This window comes from Rana temporaria, chromosome 1, assembly GCF_905171775.1.
Source record: "Rana temporaria chromosome 1, aRanTem1.1, whole genome shotgun sequence".
NCBI lineage: Eukaryota > Metazoa > Chordata > Amphibia > Anura > Ranidae > Rana > Rana temporaria.
Genome location: NC_053489.1, coordinates 210,748,447 through 210,770,512, shown reverse-complemented (window position 1 = coordinate 210,770,512; position 22,066 = coordinate 210,748,447). Strand labels below are relative to the sequence as shown.

The 22,066-nt window shown below is 42.6% G+C and overlaps 1 protein-coding gene across 1 annotated transcript; it reads right to left on the bottom strand.

Annotated features, from left to right (window-relative positions):
• Positions 1 to 2,982: 2,982 nt before the first annotated feature.
• On the bottom strand, positions 2,983 to 17,165 carry LOC120936365 (carbonic anhydrase 15-like). The gene is made up of 8 exons (XM_040348646.1): positions 16,957 to 17,165; positions 11,947 to 11,982; positions 7,979 to 8,149; positions 7,650 to 7,795; positions 6,887 to 6,979; positions 6,708 to 6,774; positions 5,724 to 5,890; positions 2,983 to 3,763 (listed from the first exon to the last, which is right to left on the bottom strand). The coding sequence occupies exons 1-8, from the start codon at positions 17,009 to 17,011 to the stop codon at positions 3,557 to 3,559; spliced, it is 942 nt and encodes a 313-aa protein (XP_040204580.1). The 5' UTR covers positions 17,012 to 17,165; the 3' UTR covers positions 2,983 to 3,556.
• Between the last annotated feature and the right edge of the window lie 4,901 nt (positions 17,166 to 22,066).

Genomic DNA, 22,066 nt, shown 5'->3' with positions numbered 1-22,066 from the left:
AAATAAACTGTACATTTTACAAGTGCAGTTGCACTGTCATTTTTCCCAGAGCTTAGTAAATGAGGTAAAGCTTCACTGTAAAGAATACCCAATCAGGTGCAAGGAAAAAATGGATGGAAATCAGCAGAACTGTACCGCATTTACTAAGCTCGAGGAATAATAAGTGCAACTGCACTTTCAAAGTGCACAGTCTATTTGGCTTTAGTAAATCCACCCCAATAAAGCAGTTGTATGGCCGCAAACAAAAGAAAAACAACCTGTAAGACAAAGGCATAATGAGCTAGTATCCGACCGTGTGTACACTCCATCAGACAATTATTGGCTGAATTAACGACAACAAAAGTTGGCTCTTTATGCTCACCAATTGTTGGGCCATAAGACCCCATACACACTATTAGATTTTCTGCAGATTTTTGTCTTAAGATTTACCAAAACTATATAATATGAGGTCAAACCTACAGTGTTTCAATTTGTATGCAATCAGGCAGCCCCTTGCACTACAAAGTTTTGGTAAATCTGAAGACAAAAATCTGCAGAAATTCTAATAGTGTGTATGGGGCTTTAGTCTTCAAATTTATCCCTGTGGAGCCCCTTGAATTGTAAGCTGTGGGGTTTGCACGTCTGTCCAGGTCTAGATTAAAGTGGATTTAAATGCCTAGATCCACAAAGATTGCCGCAACTTTGCGGCGGCGTTGCTTAAGGCATTTTAGTTACGCCGCTGTAAGTTAGCGAGGCAAGTACATGATTCACAATGTACTTGCCTGCTATGTTACGGCGGCGTAGCCTAAAGCGGGCGGGCGTAAGGGCACCAAATTCAAATGTGTGTAAGGGGGGCGTGTTTTATGTTAATAAGGCTTGACCTTACGTTTTTGACGTTTTTTTGTACTACACCGGGCGCCTACATTTCCCAGTGTGCATTGCGGCTAAGTACGCCGCACGGGCCTATTGATTTTGACGTGGACGTAAACGACGTAAATCCCGATTCACGGCCGACTTACGCAAACGGCGTAAAAATTTCGAATTTCGACGTGGGAACGTCGGCCATACTTAACATTACTATTCCAACTAGTGCCTAGCTCTAACTTTAGGCGGCCTATCTCTAACGTAAACGGCGTAAAAGTACTGCGTCGGCCGGGCGTACATTCGTGAATCGGCGTATCTACTCATTTACATATTCTACGCCGACCGCAATGGAAGCGCCACCTAGCGGCCATCCGAAATATTGCAATCTAAGATAGGGCAGCGCAAGCCGTCGTATCTTAGATATGTTTAAGCGTATCTCTGTTTGAGCATACACTTAACCTCCCTGGCGGTATAATTCTGTCTGGAATTACGTACCAAAAGCGGTACAATTATTTTGCAAGGAAATTTGGCGTTTTATACTGTAGGCCTGTAATTTTTAGAAATAACTCACTTAAATCTGACCAAGCAAGAGTCTTGTAGGCATCCCGGGTATGATTTTTTTTTAAAACAAAATTATAAATTATAATATAATAAATAATTATAAATAATTATAACAAATAATAATTTAATTATAATAAAAATTATTCAATAATGTAATCAACTCAAAATCACTGAAATTTGCTCAGTTGCAGAATTATCGCTGTCATTATTTTATTTTTTTATGACGGATTTCCCCACAAATCGCTATCGCACATTTCTGCAAGTGATTATAATTTATTATCGCTGTTTTCTAGCTGATCTAAAACCATTTTTGACATAAAGGGACACTTTTGGACAATCTACAGTTTTCAGGGAGAAAGAACATTTTTTATTATATAAAAGTACATGCAGGGCACTGGGCAGACCACTAGGGACAGGGGGGGTGTGTATTTTTTACATACAGTACTGTAATCTATAAGATTACAGTATACTGTATGTAAAGTGTTTGTTTACTTTTTTTAATTTGGCGCCGTTCTCCGCCCCCCGTGCGTCGTAACGTCGCAGGGAACGGAGATCGGCGGCACACGGGGACACTGTGAATCGAGCGAGGAGGTCCCGCTCGCTCACACAGCGGGGTGGCATCGCTGGATCCAGGGACAAGGTAAGTAACTTGCCTGTGGATCCAGCGAGAAGGTAAGCCGCGCCGCTGCACACTCTGCACGTCCACCCCGAGCGTGACTCGGGGATACCGATCCTAACATTGGAAACCTACCCCGAGTCACGCTCGGGTTTACCGCCAAGGGGGTTAAACATAAGTCGGCGTAGATTCTGAGTTAGGTCGGCTTATCTACTGATAAGCCGGCCTAACTCTTACTTAATCTACCTAAAAGTTTTTTTTTTGTTTTAGACAGAGTAAATCCGTCATCTGGTTTTATTGTTGTCCTGGTTCTTCCTGTGGAGGTTCACCCTCTCTATTTGTCCTGGTGATCCTCTCTCTATTTGTCCTGGTGATCCTCTCTCTATTTGTCCTGGTGATCCTCTCTCTATTTGTCCTGGTGATCCTAGTCACCAAGACAGAAAGTGAATGTAATACCAGAAATTTTCCGTTGCTGTCCGAACAATAAATCAGAGTATCCTACAACGAAGACACCTATTCTTGTCTAGGATGGGAATTCTGTTGACTTTGGAAAATGTCCTACCATTTCCTGTTGCGTCCTCAGTAAAGTGCCCCAACTGGACACAGACAGTAAAAAATATTTTGATAGCGATTTTAACTCTTTCCAAATTATACATTTTCCAAAACCGAAAATAGATTTTGGATTTACATACACTTTAAAAACCTTTCTTTGAGATGTCAAATGGCAGAATGTTAAGAAGAGGGGGTGAGTCAAAGATCTATATAGAGCCTAGGATCCAAAGGAGCTCCACAGGGATCAATTTCTACTAGAGATACTTGCAAATACTACAAGTTTCAGCAGGCTCTGCACAGCTGTCAATTCAGAAATGTTTGAGGACAGTTTGGGTTCACTTTAATGCATTAGACCTACTGTTCTGAATAGTTAACTTTACAAATTGACATGACTTATAAACGAGTGCGAGTGGTCAGCATGGCACGATTTATTTCATAGAACCAGACACTCATTCACAGTGGCTTAGTGAATTGCCCCAACTGGGCTCAGACAATAAAAAATTACTTTGATAGTGGTTTTAACCCTTTTCAACATTATCTTAAAACTAAAATAGGTTTTGGCTGTACATACACTTTAAAACCTGGTCATTGAAGCGTCAAATGGCAGAATGTTAGGAAGAGGGGGTGAGTCAAAGATCCATACAGAGCTTGGACCTAGGATCCAAAGGAGCTCCATAGGGACCTACTGTTCTAAATAGTTAACTTTACAAATCAACATGGTTTATGGTGGTCAGCATGGCACGTTTTATTTCATGGAACCAGACACTTATTCACGGTGGCTCAGTGGCAGTCAGTTTTGAAAATTATAAAGTAATTGCGGAGACATAGATAGCTGGTTTTCAAGGAGATAATATCTGTGATCATGCCAGCCTAATCATGTTCTATTGTGCGATTCAACGATTCAATCAGTGCTTGTTTGTATTTCCAAGTTCACAAATTCAGTAAGTCTTCTCTGTGAAATTCTTTAGATGATAGCATATTATTCTAATTCAGCAATATCCTGACTGCCAGGCAAATCATACACAAGGTTAATACTGGAGCACACAGGCCAGGTGAGCAGCTCACAGTGGCATCTTTGGAAGCCAATACTTGACGTCCCTTAAGTGGCTGAGGTGGTCGGAAATTCTCCCACATTTTCACTGGGGTCTCTCCCTGAGATGAGAAATGAGCTGTGTCCGTCAGGATTCGATGCTGTAAACACATTAAAATATACAGTGTCTGAGACCTATAATTACCATGAAACGGGAAAAGAGACCACTGATCTCTGGGAGAATAAACTGTAAATTCTTTGCAAAGTCAAGGTAATTTATCATCATATGCAAAACATTAACCTGCACTATATATTAAAAAATGAATAGAAAAATATCATGTGAAACTCCAAACCTCCAGTGTGAGTGAATTAAAAATAAATGATAAACACCATTGCTTGAATGAGCTTAAAGTCCTATAAGAGGATCATCTAGATTTGTTTGGAAAGTTGTTTGGATTTATCACACAAGTACAGTATATGAGCACCTGCAGCAAGGAGAAAAGATGTCTCCCATTTTCTTGATTATGGCATTACTGGTTCAGCAACTGACTGCAAATATTCCCTAACTGCAGTCCTATCCGTAGAAAATCTTGGTTCAAGGGAACCAATACTCATGAAGAAATCTGATCTCTCTGGAACCCCCTGAAGTCAAGAGCAGTCAATAGGAAAATGTCATTTTAACACCGATTAGGCCTCGTACACACGACCGAGTTTCTCGGCAAAAACCAGCAAGATACTTGCTGGGAGAAATTTTTTTTGCCGATGAAATCGGTCGTGTGTACATTTCCGTCAAGGAAACTGTCGAGAAACTCGACGAGCCAAAAAGAGAGCATGTTCTCTATTTCCTTGACGGAAATGGAGAAAATTGGATTGTCGAGTTTCTTGACGGCTTTCATCAGTCTTGCCTACACACCATCAGTTAAAAAAACGTTCGTGTCAGAACGCAGTGACGTAAAACACAACGACGTGCTGAGAAAAATGAAGTTCAATGCTTCCGAGCATGCGTCGACTTGATTCTGAGCATGCATGGATTTTTAACCGATGGACGTGCCCACAGACGATCGTTTTTTTCTATCGTTTTTTTAACCATCAGATAATTTTAGAACAAGTTCCTAGTTTTTTCACCGATGAATAAAAAACCGATGGGGCCCACACATGATCAGTTCGTCTGATGAAAACGATCAGACCGTTTTCATCAGACAAACCGATCGTGTGTACGCGGCATAAGGGTTATTTACGAAAGGCAAATACACTTTGCACTACAAGTGCAAAGTGCACTTGAAATTGCACTGGAAGTACACTTGGAAGTGCAGTCGCTGTAAATCTGAGAGGTAGATCTGAAATGAGGGGAAGCTCTGCTGATTTTATTATCCAGTCATGTGCAAGTTAAAATGCAGTTTTTTTATTTTCCTTGCATGTCCCCCTCGGATCTACAGAAACTGCACCTCCAAGTGCACTTTTAGTGCAAAGTGGATTTGCCTTTGGTAAATAGCCCCGAATGTGTGATTTTGTAATAAGATAAAATGGATAATGATATGCACCATTAAACCTTATGTCTAGTACACACGATTAGAAAATCAGATGAAAAATACCCCTTTCAAATCGATTGTACGATAATTGGATCGTTAGTGCGTGGCTTTCAAGAGCCGACCACGACAATTCATCCAAAATTATCTAAAGGGCCGAACACAAAAAAAAAGTACGATACCATATCTTACAATTTTCTTTTAGTCAGTACAGTATTCGAAAAAAATCTGAAGAGCAAAGTCACGCATGCTCGGAAATGAAAGAATACATTACAATACAATACAACACATTACATCACTTCCAAAGTTGTATTCCATCATACGAGAATTAATGTAACTTTAGTAACTGCTTCATTTTTTAAATGAGGCTAGCATAAAATAAACGGGTGCTCATTTGTCAAATATTTTCATTGTGTGTACAAGACTTTAGCAATCAGTCCAATGTTAACTTTTCTAAGCCTTAAGAAAACAGAACTAGTAAAGAGGCTTTGATATTGATTGTTAGAGGTTACTACATGCTTTTCCTTATTAACCCATAACCCATGTTTGTTAGGCCTAAAAAAACAACAAAAGAAAACAATCATTCTGGTTGTACCTGAGTCCCACTGATGGTCACCGGATCCTCAAACACTGTCCAAATGACAGCCTGTGAGCAATCAGGAGTTGTAAGGGAACCTTGATATCTGTAGTATCTTGACAATTTCCCATGAGCTGGGAGGAGGCTTTCCAGGGGAAATGTTGGTGTTATCTGTACATAGTCCCCTGTGAAATGAAAACTTTGTGTTAGCACAAGTGTTTATGATGAGACATTAGGGCAATGCCAGTGTTAAAGTTAATGGCTCCTTTTAAATAAACTAAATCATAGACTGTATGGAAACCAGGAGCGGCCAGTCCATTAGGGGCGCAGGAAAAGGCTTAGGCTCGGGGCGCGCAAAGCATTGCTCGCTGAATCCACCCACTTGTGACAATAGTGAATTAATATTCGCTATTGTCTTCCGGCTTCTCCTCCCTGCCAATCAGGACAGCAGGCCGATCGGGTTGGGATGGAGAAGAAGTCAAAGAAGCAGAGGATGCCGTAGAGGGGCGAGTGCGGGGAGACCGTCACCGTGGAGGGGTAAGCGTGCAGGGGGTGACAGTCACCATGGAGAGGCAGAGTGCGGGTGGACCTGGGGGGTTATTTGCCGCCCCCCCCCAAAAAAAAAAGTATAGCACCAGCTGTCACTGATGGAAACCCTTCAAAATGACCTCTGATCGAAGTCAACCACATCTGACTCACTGACTGTTTGTTAAACCTATGCAAAGAACAATGGCATTTATGTTCTGTTACAGCAGTAAGAAGTCCAGCAACCAATCAGATTCCAGTACATTGAGGTCAAATAACTGAATTCTGTAGTGGAAAACCAATTAAATCCCTACTTATATGAAGATAACCAAACTCTGCAGACTTCTCTATGTTTTACTGAATAAGCCCGATAGAAAGTACAACCGAATTGTTTTTATATAATAGTACAGGTAACATCATGGCGATTCAACAAATATACTGGTTAAAAGTTATATATAAAGTTATATATACACTGACCTTCCAATGATATATTCTTCATAGAGGACACTAAGGGACTATAACTTGGATTATCTGCTTCTCCCACCTAAAGACAAATCAGCAGTAGCATACATTATCCAGATTTCCTAAAAATGTGGGAACATTTTTATACTTGTTAAAAAAAAAATGTTGGAACATGATAGCTGAACGCGTCTTACCATTATCAGTATGCCTAGCACAGCCAAGCCTTGAGGGTCTTTCTTAGCTTCGGTGACACTACTGTACCTGGCATTCATGTGAACGATATGCAGCTGAAGACAAATAAACAGTTATTTGGCACCTCTGAACTTTTCCAAAACTTTACAATATACAAATGTGCCTCTGTTTGTACTGGTGCAGTCATCTAAAACCTTAACAATGTTTCAGTGTACCGCCGTATTTTAATATTCTTCAAATATCCATCATGACATGTAATGACAATCTACTACACTGATTTAAAAAAAATATAACATAACATACTTTGTCCCAGTGAATGCCATTGATAGCATAAATTAATTCATGACTATGCTTTATTCTGCTCAACTTACATTCTATAGTGGAAAACCAATTGTATTGTTTCCAATGTGAATATTTGCATGTGTAATGAAATGTTTACAGTATATGTAATGAGTACAGTGGTTAATAAACCCAGAATTTTTTTCGGCAAAAACCAGCAAGAAACTTGCTGGGAGATATTTTTTTGCAGAGGAAACCGGTCGTGTGTACATTTTCATTGAGGAAACTGTCGAGAAACTCGACAAGCCAAAAAGAGAGCATGTTCTCTATTTCCTTGACGGGAATGGAGAAAATTGGCTTGTCGAGTTCCTCGACAGCCTAACAAGGAACTCGACGAGGAAAACGATGTGTTTCGCCCCTTGGACGAGTTCTTCGGTCGTGTGTACGAGGCTTGAGACTATGCAAAGTAGAGTATAGGTCGATTACCTCAAGTGGGAACTGCTTGCCATCCACTGTATGTTCTGATCCATCTTTGGTTGGGCTTCCCCAGTGAAAATGGAACTGTAAGGCCTTGTATGTGTTGGGTAAACCCGCACCACCGATACTTATATCTCCAGATAGGCTCAGCAGAACTGCAAAGAGCAGCACATAATGTCAAAGTACAGTTATATCATAAAAACATAACAACAGACATGGCAAAAGTACCAGCAGAGTCTTAATAAAGCATTTGTGCAGCAACCTGCATCTTGAAAATAGACTGTATGGTTCACCATGGAGCAAATAAAAAGACTAGTATGCCAGTAAAATTACCTCACCTGAGTGTCCATCATTCATAAGCTTCCATTCAGCAGATAGGGCGTGATCATAACCGTTAAAGGTGATGTCACCCAAGTGGCTGTCTCTCTTTACTTTGGCTTTTTCAATATTAATAGGTGATTGATGATCCCCTCCACAGTTGTGATTAATGTCCTTCCAATGGTCAGGGCCTGACCCAAACAAAAATGCATAAAACAATCACGTTATTTTGTTACTGCATCTACATCTTGAGAAATTGCACTCATATTAAAGTTCTTCCTCCCCATTTACTAGAAGTTATATACTATTCTGTTACTAATGGGTGAATTAAGTCGTACATATACCCAACATTCTTTATAGTGTATGGGAGATAAAGAGGAACTCCAGTCATATTTTATTCGTTTTTGATAGAGTGGTGAATGATAAGACCTTCTTGTGTGTGTGCCCATTAGAGATAACACACACACACACACAGACAAAACAGATGGTAAAAATGTGGGCAGATGCAGTTAGCCTGTAGGTGGCTCTGTGACGTTATTACATGGGAGGGGAAGTCTCATAAGGGAATTGAGCCCTTAGAGGTGTTTGATTGGACACTAAACTCTCAAGAGACTTTGGGTGAGAGAACCTTTAAAATAAGGGAGTCCACTTCACTTTGGCACAGGGTGAATGGTTAGGGAAAGTAGAAGGAAAGGATCTTGTGGAGGAAGGACAGCTTAGGGTAGGGTCCTCGATCATTGCTGATGGGGCGGGTGTGAGACACTATTCAAATACATCTTCTTAAAGTGAAGTTCCACACAAAAATGAAACTTCCACCGGTGTCACATGTGGCACCTTTCAGGGGAGGAGGGAGCAGATATCTGTGTAATACAGGTATTTGCTGCCACTTCCTGGCATAGATCACCTCGGTGATCGCGTTGACCTATGCCACGTCCGGCGCCTACTCTGTTCCCCCACTGTCTTCTGGGAGACACACAGGTCCCAGAAGAAAGCAGGGACCAGTGAGGACGCACAGCGCGACTCGCGCATATGCATTAGGGAACCAGGAAGTGAAGCCGCAAGGCTTCACTTCTTGATTCCCTTACCGAAGATGGTGGCGGCAGCACCCGAGAGCCCTGGACAGGTAAGTGTCCATATAGTAAAAGTCAGCAGCTGCAGTATTTTTTTTTTCAGCGGAACACTGCTTTTTGAAATGTTCCCCCATCCAGCAGAAGCCATCCCCTGGTAATGCAATTGGGGAATACATTACTATACTATTTTGCATCTGTGCATACACTAAATACACCGATCAGCCTTATAACATCATGACCACCCACCTAATATTGAATATGGCCCCCTTTTGCTAAAACAGCCCTGACCCATTGAGGCATGGACACCAAAGTACCATCCACATGAATGGCAGGACCCAAGGTTTCCAAGCAGAACATTGCCCAAAGCATCACACTGCCTCTGCCAGCTTGCCTTCTTATACCGCATCCTAGTGCCATCTCTTCCCCAGGTAAGTGACGCACCCGGTCATCCACATGATGTAAAAGAAAAAACGTTATTCATCAGACCAGGTCACCTTCTTCCATTGCTCTGTAGTCCAGTTCTGATGTTCATGTGACCATTGTAAAAGCTTTTGGCTGTGGACATGGGTCACCATTGGCTTCACAGTCCCATACAAAACAAACTGCGATGCCAATTTTCTTTCTGCTTTCACCACATCAACTTCATGGACAACATGTTTACTTGTTTTCTTATATATCCCACCAATTATCAGATGCCATTGTAATGAGATATTCCCTTTACCTGCAAGTGTCATAATGTTATGGCTGATCAGTGTATATCTATATACTAATGCCCAAAACTGTGTCCTTGTTTGTACTGCACTATAACCTGGACTCATAAATGATACAGTGCATTACACAAAGTATGTGACTAACTACTTCCAACCTAAGGTACCTAACATAGGCCCCCTCTACAAGGACATCTCACCAACAGGGACATACACCACAACAAAAACCTTACACAGATTAAGGGCCAGTTCACACTGCTGCAATGCGGGAACCCTGCAAATACACTGCGGGTTCCCGCATTGCATTTTTCCTGACGGCAGTTCACACTGCCCTATGCAAACTGCTGGGAGTGTCATCTAAAAGTGAATGACACCCCCAAATCAGTTTGCATATATCGCAGTGCGATCTGCAAACTCGGACAGGAATCAGATCGCATAGGTGTGAACACCCATGCGATTCGATTCTGCTGTGGACAAAGAAAGGGTCCCGTGCGAGTTTGATGCAAATTCAGCCATACAATCTTTATGGCTGAAATCGCATTCGATCTCTAATATCGCGCCAGTGTGAACCGGCCCTTATAAATACGATTTACTGGTGTCTGTGTCCCCATCGCAATATTGTTCTTATGCTGGCCATACACAGGTCGAATTTCAAACTTTCTTTTGAAAATCTTATCTAATAATTTTTGCTCGTATTTCACACATTAGTGGGCTGCAGCAACAGCCGGTTTTCGTGCGGCCATTGAATTTTAATAATCCAACATGTTGGATATTTTTTTAAAAAACAAACAATTTTCTAATCAATGATGGGAGAGTCGTGCGAGAAATGTAATCAAAAAAGAAATGCGCATGAGCAAAAAAAGAAAATTTCCGGAAAGAAAAGAAAATTCCCAGACACGATTTTTTTTTTCTGTAGGAACATGAGGTGAAATTGAAGGTTTGGTCCATTGAATTTTGAAATCAATGGTGGCACGACGAGGAAATTGAGACTCCCGTCGAGGAAAAAGAGAACTTGTTCTCTTTTTTTCTCGTCGAGTTCCTTGACAGTTTTCTCGATGAAAAACATACACACGACCGCTTTCCTTGGCAAAAAAGCTCTGCCACCAAGTTTCTTGATGGATTCTGTCGAGGAAAACGGTCGTGTGTACGAGGCCTACTTCTAACATTTTTTAACTACTTGCTGACCGCGCACCGTCATTATACGGCGGCAGGTCGGTTCTCCTGGGCGAGAGGCCGTAGCTATACGGCGGCTCTTTGAGCGGCCACTAGGGGCGCGTGCGCGCCCCCGACTCCGTGCGTGTGCCCGGCTCGATCACCGCCGGGCACACGCGATTGCTCGTTACAGAGCGGGGAACGGGAGCTGTGTGTGTAAACACACAGCTCCCGGTCCTGTCAGGGGGGGAAATGCTGATCTTCTGTTCATACAATGTATGAACAGAGGATCAGTGTTTCCCCTAGTGAGGCCCCCCCCCCCACAGTAAGAACACACCCAGCGACATACTTAACCCCTTCCCCGCCCCCTAGTGTTAACCCCTTAACTGCCAGTGGCATTTTTATAGTAATCCAATGCATTTTTATAGCACTGATCGCTATAAAAATGCCAATGGTCCCAAAAATGTGTCAAAAGTGTCCGAAGTGTCCGCCATAATGTCGCAGTACCGAAAAAAAATGCTGATCGCCGCCATTACTAGTAAAAAAAATATATTAATAAAAATGCCATAAAAATACCCCCTATTTTGTAAACGCTATAACTTTTGCGCAAACCAATCAATAAACGCTTATTGCGATTTTTTTTACGAAAAATATGTAGAAGAATACGTATCGGCCTAAACTGAGGAAAAAAAAGTTTTTTTATATATTTTTGGGGGACATTTATTACAGCAAAAAGTAAAAAATATTCATTTTTTTCAAAATTGTCGCTCTATTTTTGTTTATAGCGCAAAAAATAAAAACCGCAGAGGTGATCAAATACCACCAAAAGAAAGCTCTATTTGTGGGAAAAAAAGGACGCCAATTTTGTTTGGGAGCCACGTCGCACGACCGCGCAATTGTCAGTTAAAGCGGCGCAGTCCCGAATCGCAAAAAGTGCTCTGGTCTTTGGGCAGCAATATGGTCCGGGGGTTAAGTGGTTAAAGAATGGATTTTATGAATATGTAAGACTGGCCAGCTTTTCAAACCTTATCAAACTTTGTTATTTGCTAATTTACTCACCACATGCAGGGTTCTGAGAAGAGTAGCACCACTGCCCTGAATAAAGAGACAGTTAAAGTAAAACTTCCTGAATAAGTTTAACATTCATCTAATTAAATTGAATATTTCAGCTATGTTGAATATTTATAAAACTAAAAAAAAACTATCCAAGACAAATCAAAATGCTTGGCTATTAACCTTATGGAAAGAAAACCCAACTTTATGTGCATTTTCAATGTTGGTTTCACTTTTTTACTTTTCTTACTTTAATGCTAAGCCATACTCCAACTGTCCAGAGAACCCTTATTGACCATTATTGCTAGCTTGCATCCTACAAGTGCTGCTGCTTCCCAATAGCAATTGTGTCAACACCAGTGAAATATTGGACATAGTTCTCTAATATCAGTGGTGAAACTTAGATGACATTAAAATAAGCAAGAAAACATGCCTAGGTATTCTGGGGGTGTCTTCTTATACATTCTTTTTATTGGGTTTTCAACAAATAAAATATTACAAGAAAACAATATGCAGGGCAGCCAGTGTCAATGTACAGATATTCTGGTAACAATAGTCAGATAACATTGTTAGTAGATCAGCTAGACCAGTATTAAATGTAGACATCCCTTGTACGTTGCCTAGAGCAGCCAAACAGTCTGACATAAAACTTTGAAAACTGAGTATGTTCAAAAAAGAATGAGAACAGATTAAGCATAGAAAAAAAAAAGAAAGAAAACAATGCAGGTCTGTGCAGTACTTCATACGGTAATAAGACTAATAGGAAACATGACACGTAATCATACTAACGTAATCGTTTAGCATTATTCCAGTGGGCCACAGTTCCTAAAGGTTTTCAAACACAATGGCCCAGATTCACAGAGAGCGGGCGCACATTACGCCGTCATAGCGCAAATAATATACGCTACGCCGAGGCAAGCATGGAATTCACAAAGCCAGTGCTGCCAAAACTGCCAAAACTGCACTGGATTTCGAAGGCGTAAGTTGGCGTAGGTGGAAGTGGGCGTGAGCCATGCAAATGAGGCGTGATCCCATGCAAATGATGGGCCGAGCACCAGACAGATACGTATCACCAACTGCGCATGCGCCGAGACGAGGACGCATCCCTCTGCGCATGTTCATAACCACGTCGGAACAACTGCCTAAAATACGCCGGATCACTGCCTACGACGTGAACGTAACCTACGCCCAGCCACACACATGTCAAATGTAAACACCGTAAAATACGCCGGCTTGTGTTCCCTGGTGCAGACCTTTGCATGTCTGCTGCTGGGTTACACCTCCTTTATGGGGCTTAACTTTACGCCGGATGTACAACTTACGCGCACATCGCGTAGTTTTTAGGCGTATCTTAGTTTGTGGGTCCGGCGCACAGATTCGACGGCGCACATTTGCACGTATCTTGAGATACGTCAGCGCAAGTGCTCTGTGAATCCGGGCCAATAAGTTTATCTTTTCGGAAGCCTAGCATCCACTTTTTGACTAACACGATAACCCCCATTAGATTAATTATATAATACCTTTTTTGCAATGTCTAGTGGTATTTAATCTTGCTATATTTAAATAATTATGTCTATTTAAACACAATATCAGAATCTGCCAAAGAATAAAACATAACATGTTACTTGTATGTGTTATCTAAGTGTAAATATTCTGGAAGAAACTAAGAATACCAAAAAAAAATATTTTCTCTAGATGCATAGGGGGGGGGGGGGGGTATGATATACTTAAAGCGGGGGTTCACCCTTAGAGGGCACTTTTTCCCCTTAGATTCCTGCTCGTTTTCTCTAGGGGAATCGGCTATTTGTTTTAAAATATGTGCAGTACTTACCCGTTTACGAGATGCATCCTCTCCGTCGCTTCCGGGTATGGGCTGCGGGAATGGGCGTTCCTTCTTGATTGACAGGTTTCCGAGAGGCTTCCGACGGTCGCATCCATCGCGTCACGATTTTCCGAAAGAAGCCGAACGTCGGTGCGCAGGCGCAGTATAGAGCCGCACCGACGTTCGGCTTCTTTCGGCTACGAGTGACGCGATGGATGTGACCGTCGGAAGCCTCTCGGAAGACTGTCAATCAAGAAGGAACGCCCGCTCCCGAAGACCCATACCCGGAAGCGACGGAAGAAGATGCATCTCGAAAACGGGTAAGTACGGATCATATTTTAATACAAATAGCCGATTCCCCTAGACCGAACAAGCAGGAATCTAAGGGGAGAAAAAAAAAATTTAATAAATGGGTGAACTCCCGCTTTAAAGAAAAGTAAATTGTTATGCCCTAACACATTGTAGTAAAAATATATTTGAACTACACTATATTAAAGGAACACTAAAGCTTTTTTTTGTTTGTTTTTTTTAAATAACAAACATGTTACATTTATTGGTTTTATACACATTCACTGTATACACTATGCAAGCGCTGGAGATTCACTTTCCATTTCACTATGTTATACTTACCTCCACTGTGCAGCTCGTGGAGGTAAGTATAACCCTGTCTTCTGGGGTCCCTCGGCAGCTGTCTCGGCTCCCCCGTGCAAGAACTTTCCACCTTCATGCTTACATGGTGGAAAGTCCTTGCGGGTGCGCTCCTGTGATACAGCCAGCGGCCATAGCCGCTCACTGTATCATTCGGCCCGCCCGTCGGCGCGCTGCGTCATTAGATATGATTGACAGAAGCGCTAGCCAATGGCTGCGCTGCTTTCAATCAACCAATGAATGAGCCGAGAAGCTGGCCCAGAAACCTGCACGTTCACGGCGCGGGACTTTCGAGGGGTCAGGTAAGTAAAGGGGGGCTCGGGGGGCTGCTAATGCTCGGATGTTTTTTCACCTTAATGCATAGACCTTTACAACCCCTTCAACAAAAGTAATAGGGTTCAATATTGAGTTGGCCCACCCTTTGCAGCTATAACAGCTTCAACTCTTCTGGGAAGGCGGTCCAGTATGTTTAGGAGTGTTTCTATGGGAATGTTTGACCATTCTTCCAGAAGCGCATTTGTGAGGTCAGGCACTGATGTTGGACAAGAAGGCCTGGCTCGCAGTCTCCGCTCTAATTCATGTCAAAGGTGTTCTATCGGGTTGAGGTCAAGAGTCTGTGCAAGCCAGTCAAGTTCCTCCACTCCAACTCGCTCATCCATGTCTATATGGACCTTGCTTTGTGTACAGGTGCACAGTCAAGATGGAACTGGAAGGGGCCATCCCCAAACTGTTCCAACAATGTTGGGAGCATGAAATTGTCCAAAATGTTTTGGTATGCTGATGCCTTGAGAATTTTCTTCACTCAAATTAAAGGGCCAAGCCCAACCCCTGAGAATCAACCTCACACTATAATCCCCCAAGGTCCATAAAGACATGGATGAGCAAGTTTGGGGTGGAGGAACTTGACTGGCCTGCACAGAGTCCTGACTTCAACCCGATGGAACACCTTTGGGATGAATTAGAGCAGAGACTGAGAGCCAGGTCTTCATCAGTCCAACATCAGTGCCTAACCTCACAAATGCGCTTCTGGAAGAATGGTCACACATTCCCATAGACACACTCCTAAACCTTGTGGACAGCCTTCCCAGAAGAGTTGGAGCTGTTAAAGCTGCAAAGGATGGGTCAACTCAATATTGAATTCCACGGACTAAGACTGGGATGCGATTAAAGTTCATGTGTGTGTAAAGGCAGTTACTATTACTTTTGGTAATATAGTGTATATTGTATAAATAAACAGTCATGTAGATACTTAAATTATTATTATATAGTGCTATAATTCAGAATCCGATTATGAAACTTACAAATCTATTAAACTGTTCAGAAAGATAGGGGAGATATTGCTTGACTTTCCCCAATCCCCCAAACAGATATATTAACAACAGCAAGGCTGTTATTCTGAACTATATGAAATTCATGGATGGCCCTAACCCCATGAATTGACTAAATTAACTTTGCATAAAAATTCCATAATAAGCCATTGATAACTCTGCCCCCAGCTACATCACTAACCTAGTCCCAAAATACCAACCAAGCGGCTCTCTTTGGTCCGCCCGCAACCTCCTGCTCTCTAGCTTTCTTGTCACTTCCTCCCATGCTCGCCTCCAGGATTTCTCCAGAGCTTCTCCCATCCTTTGGAACTCCCTACCCCAATCTGTCCGACTGCCCCCTAATCTATCCATCTTCAGACGATCCCTGAAAGCCCTTCTCTTTAAAGAAGCCTATTCTGCTTATAACTAATACACTGTTTTACTTTCTCCATCAGCTCATCCTCCACAGCTATTATCTTTTGTATCAATTGACCCTCCCTTTTTAGATTGTAAACTCTAATGAGCTGGGCCCTCTGATTCCTCTTGTACCAAACTGTAATGTAACTGTAATGTCTGCCTTTATTTTGTGAAACGCTGTGCAAACTGTTGGCGCTAATAAATCCTGTATAATAATAATAATAATATCGCCCGTTCCAGAATTAAATTGAATTGTGCTAAAGCACTGCATGTTATATCTTGTATCAAGCCAATTTAACAGAGCTTCTATGATTTTTATTTATCAACACAGGTGGACAGGACTTTATTCCCTTACATCTCACAGCTACAGTAGTAAGCCAGTATTGTATAAATATATAAATATAAAATAAAATGAATTAATTTAATTAATTAAAATTAAATATACATTGTATAAATAGCTAAGGCTCAGCTAATTTGGGTGTAAAACTGCTGACATCAATATATTATTAATTTATTCAATACTAAAAATACAGCCAAAGTAACGAGAATTTTTTTTTATATTATCAGACCTAAAATAGCGATTTATCAAATCTGAAAAATATAAGTAATGGATAAAACCAGTTGTGCCCTGACCTCAGAACCTAACCCTAACATTAAACTCTACAAAACTGATACCTGTAACATATCCAGAATATGTCTCTAAATGTAACCTAACCTCTACACCTACAGACATAGAAGAGGAAACTAAAGATGAAAAGAAAATGATTTTGTTACCATAATGATATTTTGTTACAATAATGATATTCATGATTGTGGTCTTACCTTCTCCAGACACCTGCACCAGTAAAATGATCAATGTTATACCGAGCTGCAGCATCTTCACGCTGTCCTCCAGAATGTCCTAGGAGCTGAGCAGAAGCTGTCGCACACCCAGGTGGACTGACCATTGTCCCATTCTCTTCATACCTCAATATTTATAAAGAATAGGGCTGTGTTTTATGTTAACTTTTTTCTATGCATGCTATGGGCAGTCCGTTTAACTCCACCTGGAGTGTTAGCTCTTCCCCTTCTTCATAAGAATGAACCAAATTCCTTTAGACAATAAGTAACAAGTAGCCTGCCTTGCCTGAATAGCTCAGTGATGTTGTTTGCAGGATCTGGTCCCTACCACAAATGAACATTCAAAAAAGGTCATGGTAGGTTTAGACGTTTTTACATAGTGTATGGTGGTCAACTATACACCATCAACCCATGACTCGAAAAGCCGGGAGTTAAAGAAAAGCAAAATCTAAAGGGAATAACCAGTGGTATAAGAATTTTCCTTGTTATGGAGAACTTTATGAAATAGAATATGACATGAATAGGAGTGCTTTAAAGACAGGGTGTGGTATATCAGATGTTGGCCTATTTTGGTCAAAAGGGGTGTTGTTTTGCATAGCAATTTGTTAAATTTGCTAAAAAAACAAAAACAAAAAAAAAACACCCTATTTATAAAATATACATTTCATGAATGAGAAAGTACTAGACTATAAAACTCATTAGTTCCCAGTCACACCTGAATGTTTTGTGGTGCTTTTGCCTACAAAGATAGGATAAGATAAGACTTTTTACCTCATTTACTAAGCTCTGCAGCAAGTGCACTTGCGATGCACAGTATATTTGCCTTTAGTAAATCAACCCCAATGGCTTTTAGCAGAGTTTAGGAGCTGCCTCATTTAGGTGAGTTTTAAATCTCAGGCCCCGTACACACGTCCGAGGAACTCGACGGGCAAAACTCATCGATCGGTGAGCCAACCTTCCTCATTGAACAACGAGGAAATAGAGAACATGTTCTCTATTTGGCTCGACGAGGAACTCGTCGGCTTCCCCGGCCGAAAGTGTACACACGGCCGGGTTTCTCGGCAGAATTCAGCTCCGATCGAGTTTCTGGCTGAATTCTGCCGAGAAACTCGGTCGTGTGTACGGGGGCCTCACTCTTCTGAACGCAGAAGAATCTCGTTAAGGATAAAACCGATTTGACCGCCGGCCACGGGAAAATACAAAAAGCTGCAAAATTGTGGCAAAACCGCATTTTGCATTTTCCCACGGCCGCTGTCAGGATAGGCTAGTGTACATGCAGATGTGAATAATTAATTGCGCTTACCCTAAAAAAACAAAAAAAAACAAAGAGAAGGGAAGCTGCTACACAAGACTGTGAGTATGTAGCGCTAAAATGTGAAATATGAATAAATCACTAAACAGTGTACACCCAACTGGGTGAAAAGGTGGAAAAAATTAGAATAATAAAAAGTCCACAGATAAAACAAATAAAGTGGAAATGTCCATCATAAATGGATGAAGAATATCACGGTTGAAGATGTCAAGAAGCCTTATGAACCATCCCATGGAAATTTCCTTCATACAAATGGTATGACTTAAACACGCTTACTGGAAATGTTAAACTCGACTGTCAACGACAACGGATCAATCAGGCATGGATATTCCCAATCGGCAGATGGACCGAGCTGTCAAAGGAATCCCGAAGACTTTGGGGTACGCCTCACTGGTATCCAGATGGTGTTAACCACGAATAGAGCCAATGGACCCGGTAATTCCCAGCTGAAGATCGATCAAGTGTTGGAATCCCAATCGTGTAGATAGATCGAACAACCAAGGGGATCCACGAGAAATCCAAGGCTACTGAATGGGTTCTGGTAAACGGTACCCCATAAGGGGTGGTAAAGACCCAATGGAGAAACCCAAAAAACTTTCATCCACAGAACATGGAAAGAAAAGAAAAAAAGTTTGCCCCCCTTCCCCCCACAGCAGACCCATTCACAAAGTGCTGCATGATTCACAAAGCGCTGCATGATTCACAAATCGCTGCATGATTCACGCATGCGCAGTAAGAAACTAGCTGTGAAGCCACAAGGCTTTACTGCCAGTTTCCCTTAGCCAAGATGGCAGCATCAGCACCTAAGAGCCGGCTCATGTGAGGACACCGCTGGATTTCAGGACACGTAAGTGCCCTAATAGTAATTTTTTGTAGCAGCTGACTTTTAATGTTTTTTGGGGAGGGGCTGGAACTCCTCTTTAGCCTAGGTTCTCACTGAATGCGGGCTTGAAATCATGCAAGTTTAGCTGAACTCGTACAATTTCAAACCCGCATTTCAGTCCGACTTCAGGGGTAGTGATGTACAGAACTGTTCGCCGGCAAATAGTTCCCGACAAACATCGCTTGTTCGCCTTCGCCGCCGCGGGCGAACATATGCGATGTTCGATCCGCCCCCTATTCATCATCATTGAGCAAACCTTGACCCTGTACCTCACAGTCAGCAGACACATTCCAGCCAATCAGCAGCATACCCTCCCTCCCTGACCCTCCCACCTCCTGGACAGCATCCATTTTAGATTCATTCTGAAGCTGCAGTCTTAGTGAGAGGAGGGACAGTGTAGCTGCTGCTGATTTAATAGGGAAAGCGATAGCTAGGCCAGTGTATTCAGTGTCCACTCCAGTCCTGAAAGACTCATCTGATCTCTGCTGTAAGGACAGCGTCCTGACAGCACCCCAAACAGCCCTTTTTAGGGCTAGTCCATCAGTCTGCTTTTTTTTTTTTTATTCTCTGTAATGTAATTGCAGTTGCCTGCCAGGCAGCGTGTGTCTGTCTCAGGCTCACAGCGTATACTACTGTGCCCACTTGTCCAGTGCCACATCTCATATTTTGTTGGCATTTTAAAAAAAATATATATTTTGACTGCAATAGAGAACAGTAGTTACTTGTCTGCCAGCGTGTCTCAGGCTCACAGCGTATACTGTGCCCAATTGTCGAGTGCCACATCGCATATATATTTTGTTGGCACAGTAGATAACATTTAAAAAAAAAAACACAATTTTGACTGCAATAGAGAATAGTAGTCACTTGTCTGCCAGCGTGTCTCAGGCTAACAGAGTATACTGTGCTCACTTGCCCAGTGCCACATCTCATATATATTTTGTTGGCACAGTAGATAACATTTAAAAAAAAATTTGACTGCAATAGAGAATAGTAGTCACTTTTCTGCCAGCGTGTCTCAGGCTCACAGCGTATACTGTGCCTACTTGTCGAGTGCAACATTGAATATATATTTTGTTGGCACAGTAGATAATATTAAAAAAAAAAAAAAAAATTGACTGCAATAGAGAATAGTAGTCACTTGTCTGCCAGTGTGTCTCAGGCTCACAGCGTATACCGTGCCCACTTGCCCAGTGCCACCACTCATATCTGGTGGCACAGTAGATTACATTTAAAAAAATAATAATAACTTTTACTGCAATAGAATAGCAGTTAGTTGTCTGCAGGCGAGTGTGTCAGGCCTACAGCGTCTACTCTGCCAACTTCTGCCAGTGCACAGTGCCACTCATATCTGGTGTCACAGTAGCTTGCACGCATAGTACAACTAAACAAATCTAAAAAAATTACAGGCAGAGGCAGGCCACCCCGCAGGGGCTGTCGTGGTGCTGTGATTCCCTTTGGCCCTAGAATAATGCCCAGTGTTCAGAGGCCACATACCCTGAACTTGAAAAGTTCTGAGGACATGGTTGACTGGCTAACACAGGACACCCAATCTTCTACAGCTTCCGCTCGGAACCTTGACGCACCATCCTCCTCCAGCTCAGCTTCGGGCACCTCTCAAGTTACCACTCGCCCGCCTGCCGCCACCACCAACACTAGCACCACAGCTGCTTCACTTGATCTGTCAGAGGAGTTATTTACACATCAGTTGGAAGAAATGAGTGATGCACAACCATTATTGCCATTGATGTAGATAAAAGGGATATGTCTCAGTCAGGCAGCATTACACACATGGACATATGGTGTGATGATGATGTACCCGCTGCTGCTTCCTTTGCTACAAGTGAAGTGGCTGATGATGACGATGTGTCCGGGGATGTCGCGTGGGTGCCTGCTCGAAGAGAAGAAGAACAGGGGGAAAGTTCAGATGGGGAGACAGAGAGGAGGAGACGAGTTGGAAGCAGGGGGAGGTCGTCGCAAGGAGCTAGTGGCACAGTCAGACAGCATGTATCGGCATCCGGGGTCAGCCAGACAGCACGCCAATCAACGCATGCTGTTGCCCCCACCAGAATGCCGTCATTGCAAAGCTCAGCAGTGTGGCATTTTTTTGTGTGTCTGCCTCTGATAACAGCGATGCCATTTGCAACCTGTGCCAATCTTCTACAGCTTCCGCTCGGAACCTTGACGCACCATCCTCCTCCAGCTCAGCTTCGGGCACCTCTCAAGTTACCACTCGCCCGCCTGCCGCCACCACCAACACTAGCACCACAGCTGCTTCACTTGATCTGTCAGAGGAGTTATTTACACATCAGTTGGAAGAAATGAGTGATGCACAACCATTATTGCCAGAGGATTTAGATAAAAGGGATATGTCTCAGTCAGGCAGCATTACACACATGGACATATGGTGTGATGATGATGTACCCGCTGCTGCTTCCTTTGCTACAAGTGAAGTGGCTGATGATGACGATGTGTCCGGGGATGTCGCGTGGGTGCCTGCTCGAAGAGAAGAAGAACAGGGGGAAAGTTCAGATGGGGAGACAGAGAGGAGGAGACGAGTTGGAAGCAGGGGGAGGTCGTCGCAAGGAGCTAGTGGCACAGTCAGACAGCATGTATCGGCATCCGGGGTCAGCCAGACAGCACGCCAATCAACGCATGCTGTTGCCCCCACCAGAATGCCGTCATTGCAAAGCTCAGCAGTGTGGCATTTTTTTTGTGTGTCTGCCTCTGATAACAGCGATGCCATTTGCAACCTGTGCCAATCGTCTACAGCTTCCGCTCGGAACCTTGACGCACCATCCTCCTCCAGCTCAGCTTCGGGCACCTCTCAAGTTACCACTCGCCCGCCTGCTGCCACCACCAACACTAGCACCACAGCTGCTTCACTTGATCTGTCAGAG

Coding starts and splice junctions, on each gene's coding strand:
- LOC120936365 (XM_040348646.1), bottom strand. CDS start 17,011: ATGCTGCAGCTCGGTATAACATTGATCATTTTACTGGTGCAGGTGTCT. Junction 8,150..11,946: donor TTCTCAGAACCCTGCATGTG/GTGAGTAAATTA, acceptor TGTTTGGGTCAG/GCCCTGACCATTGGAAGGAC. Junction 6,775..6,886: donor TGCTAGGCATACTGATAATG/GTAAGACGCGTT, acceptor ATTTGTCTTTAG/GTGGGAGAAGCAGATAATCC.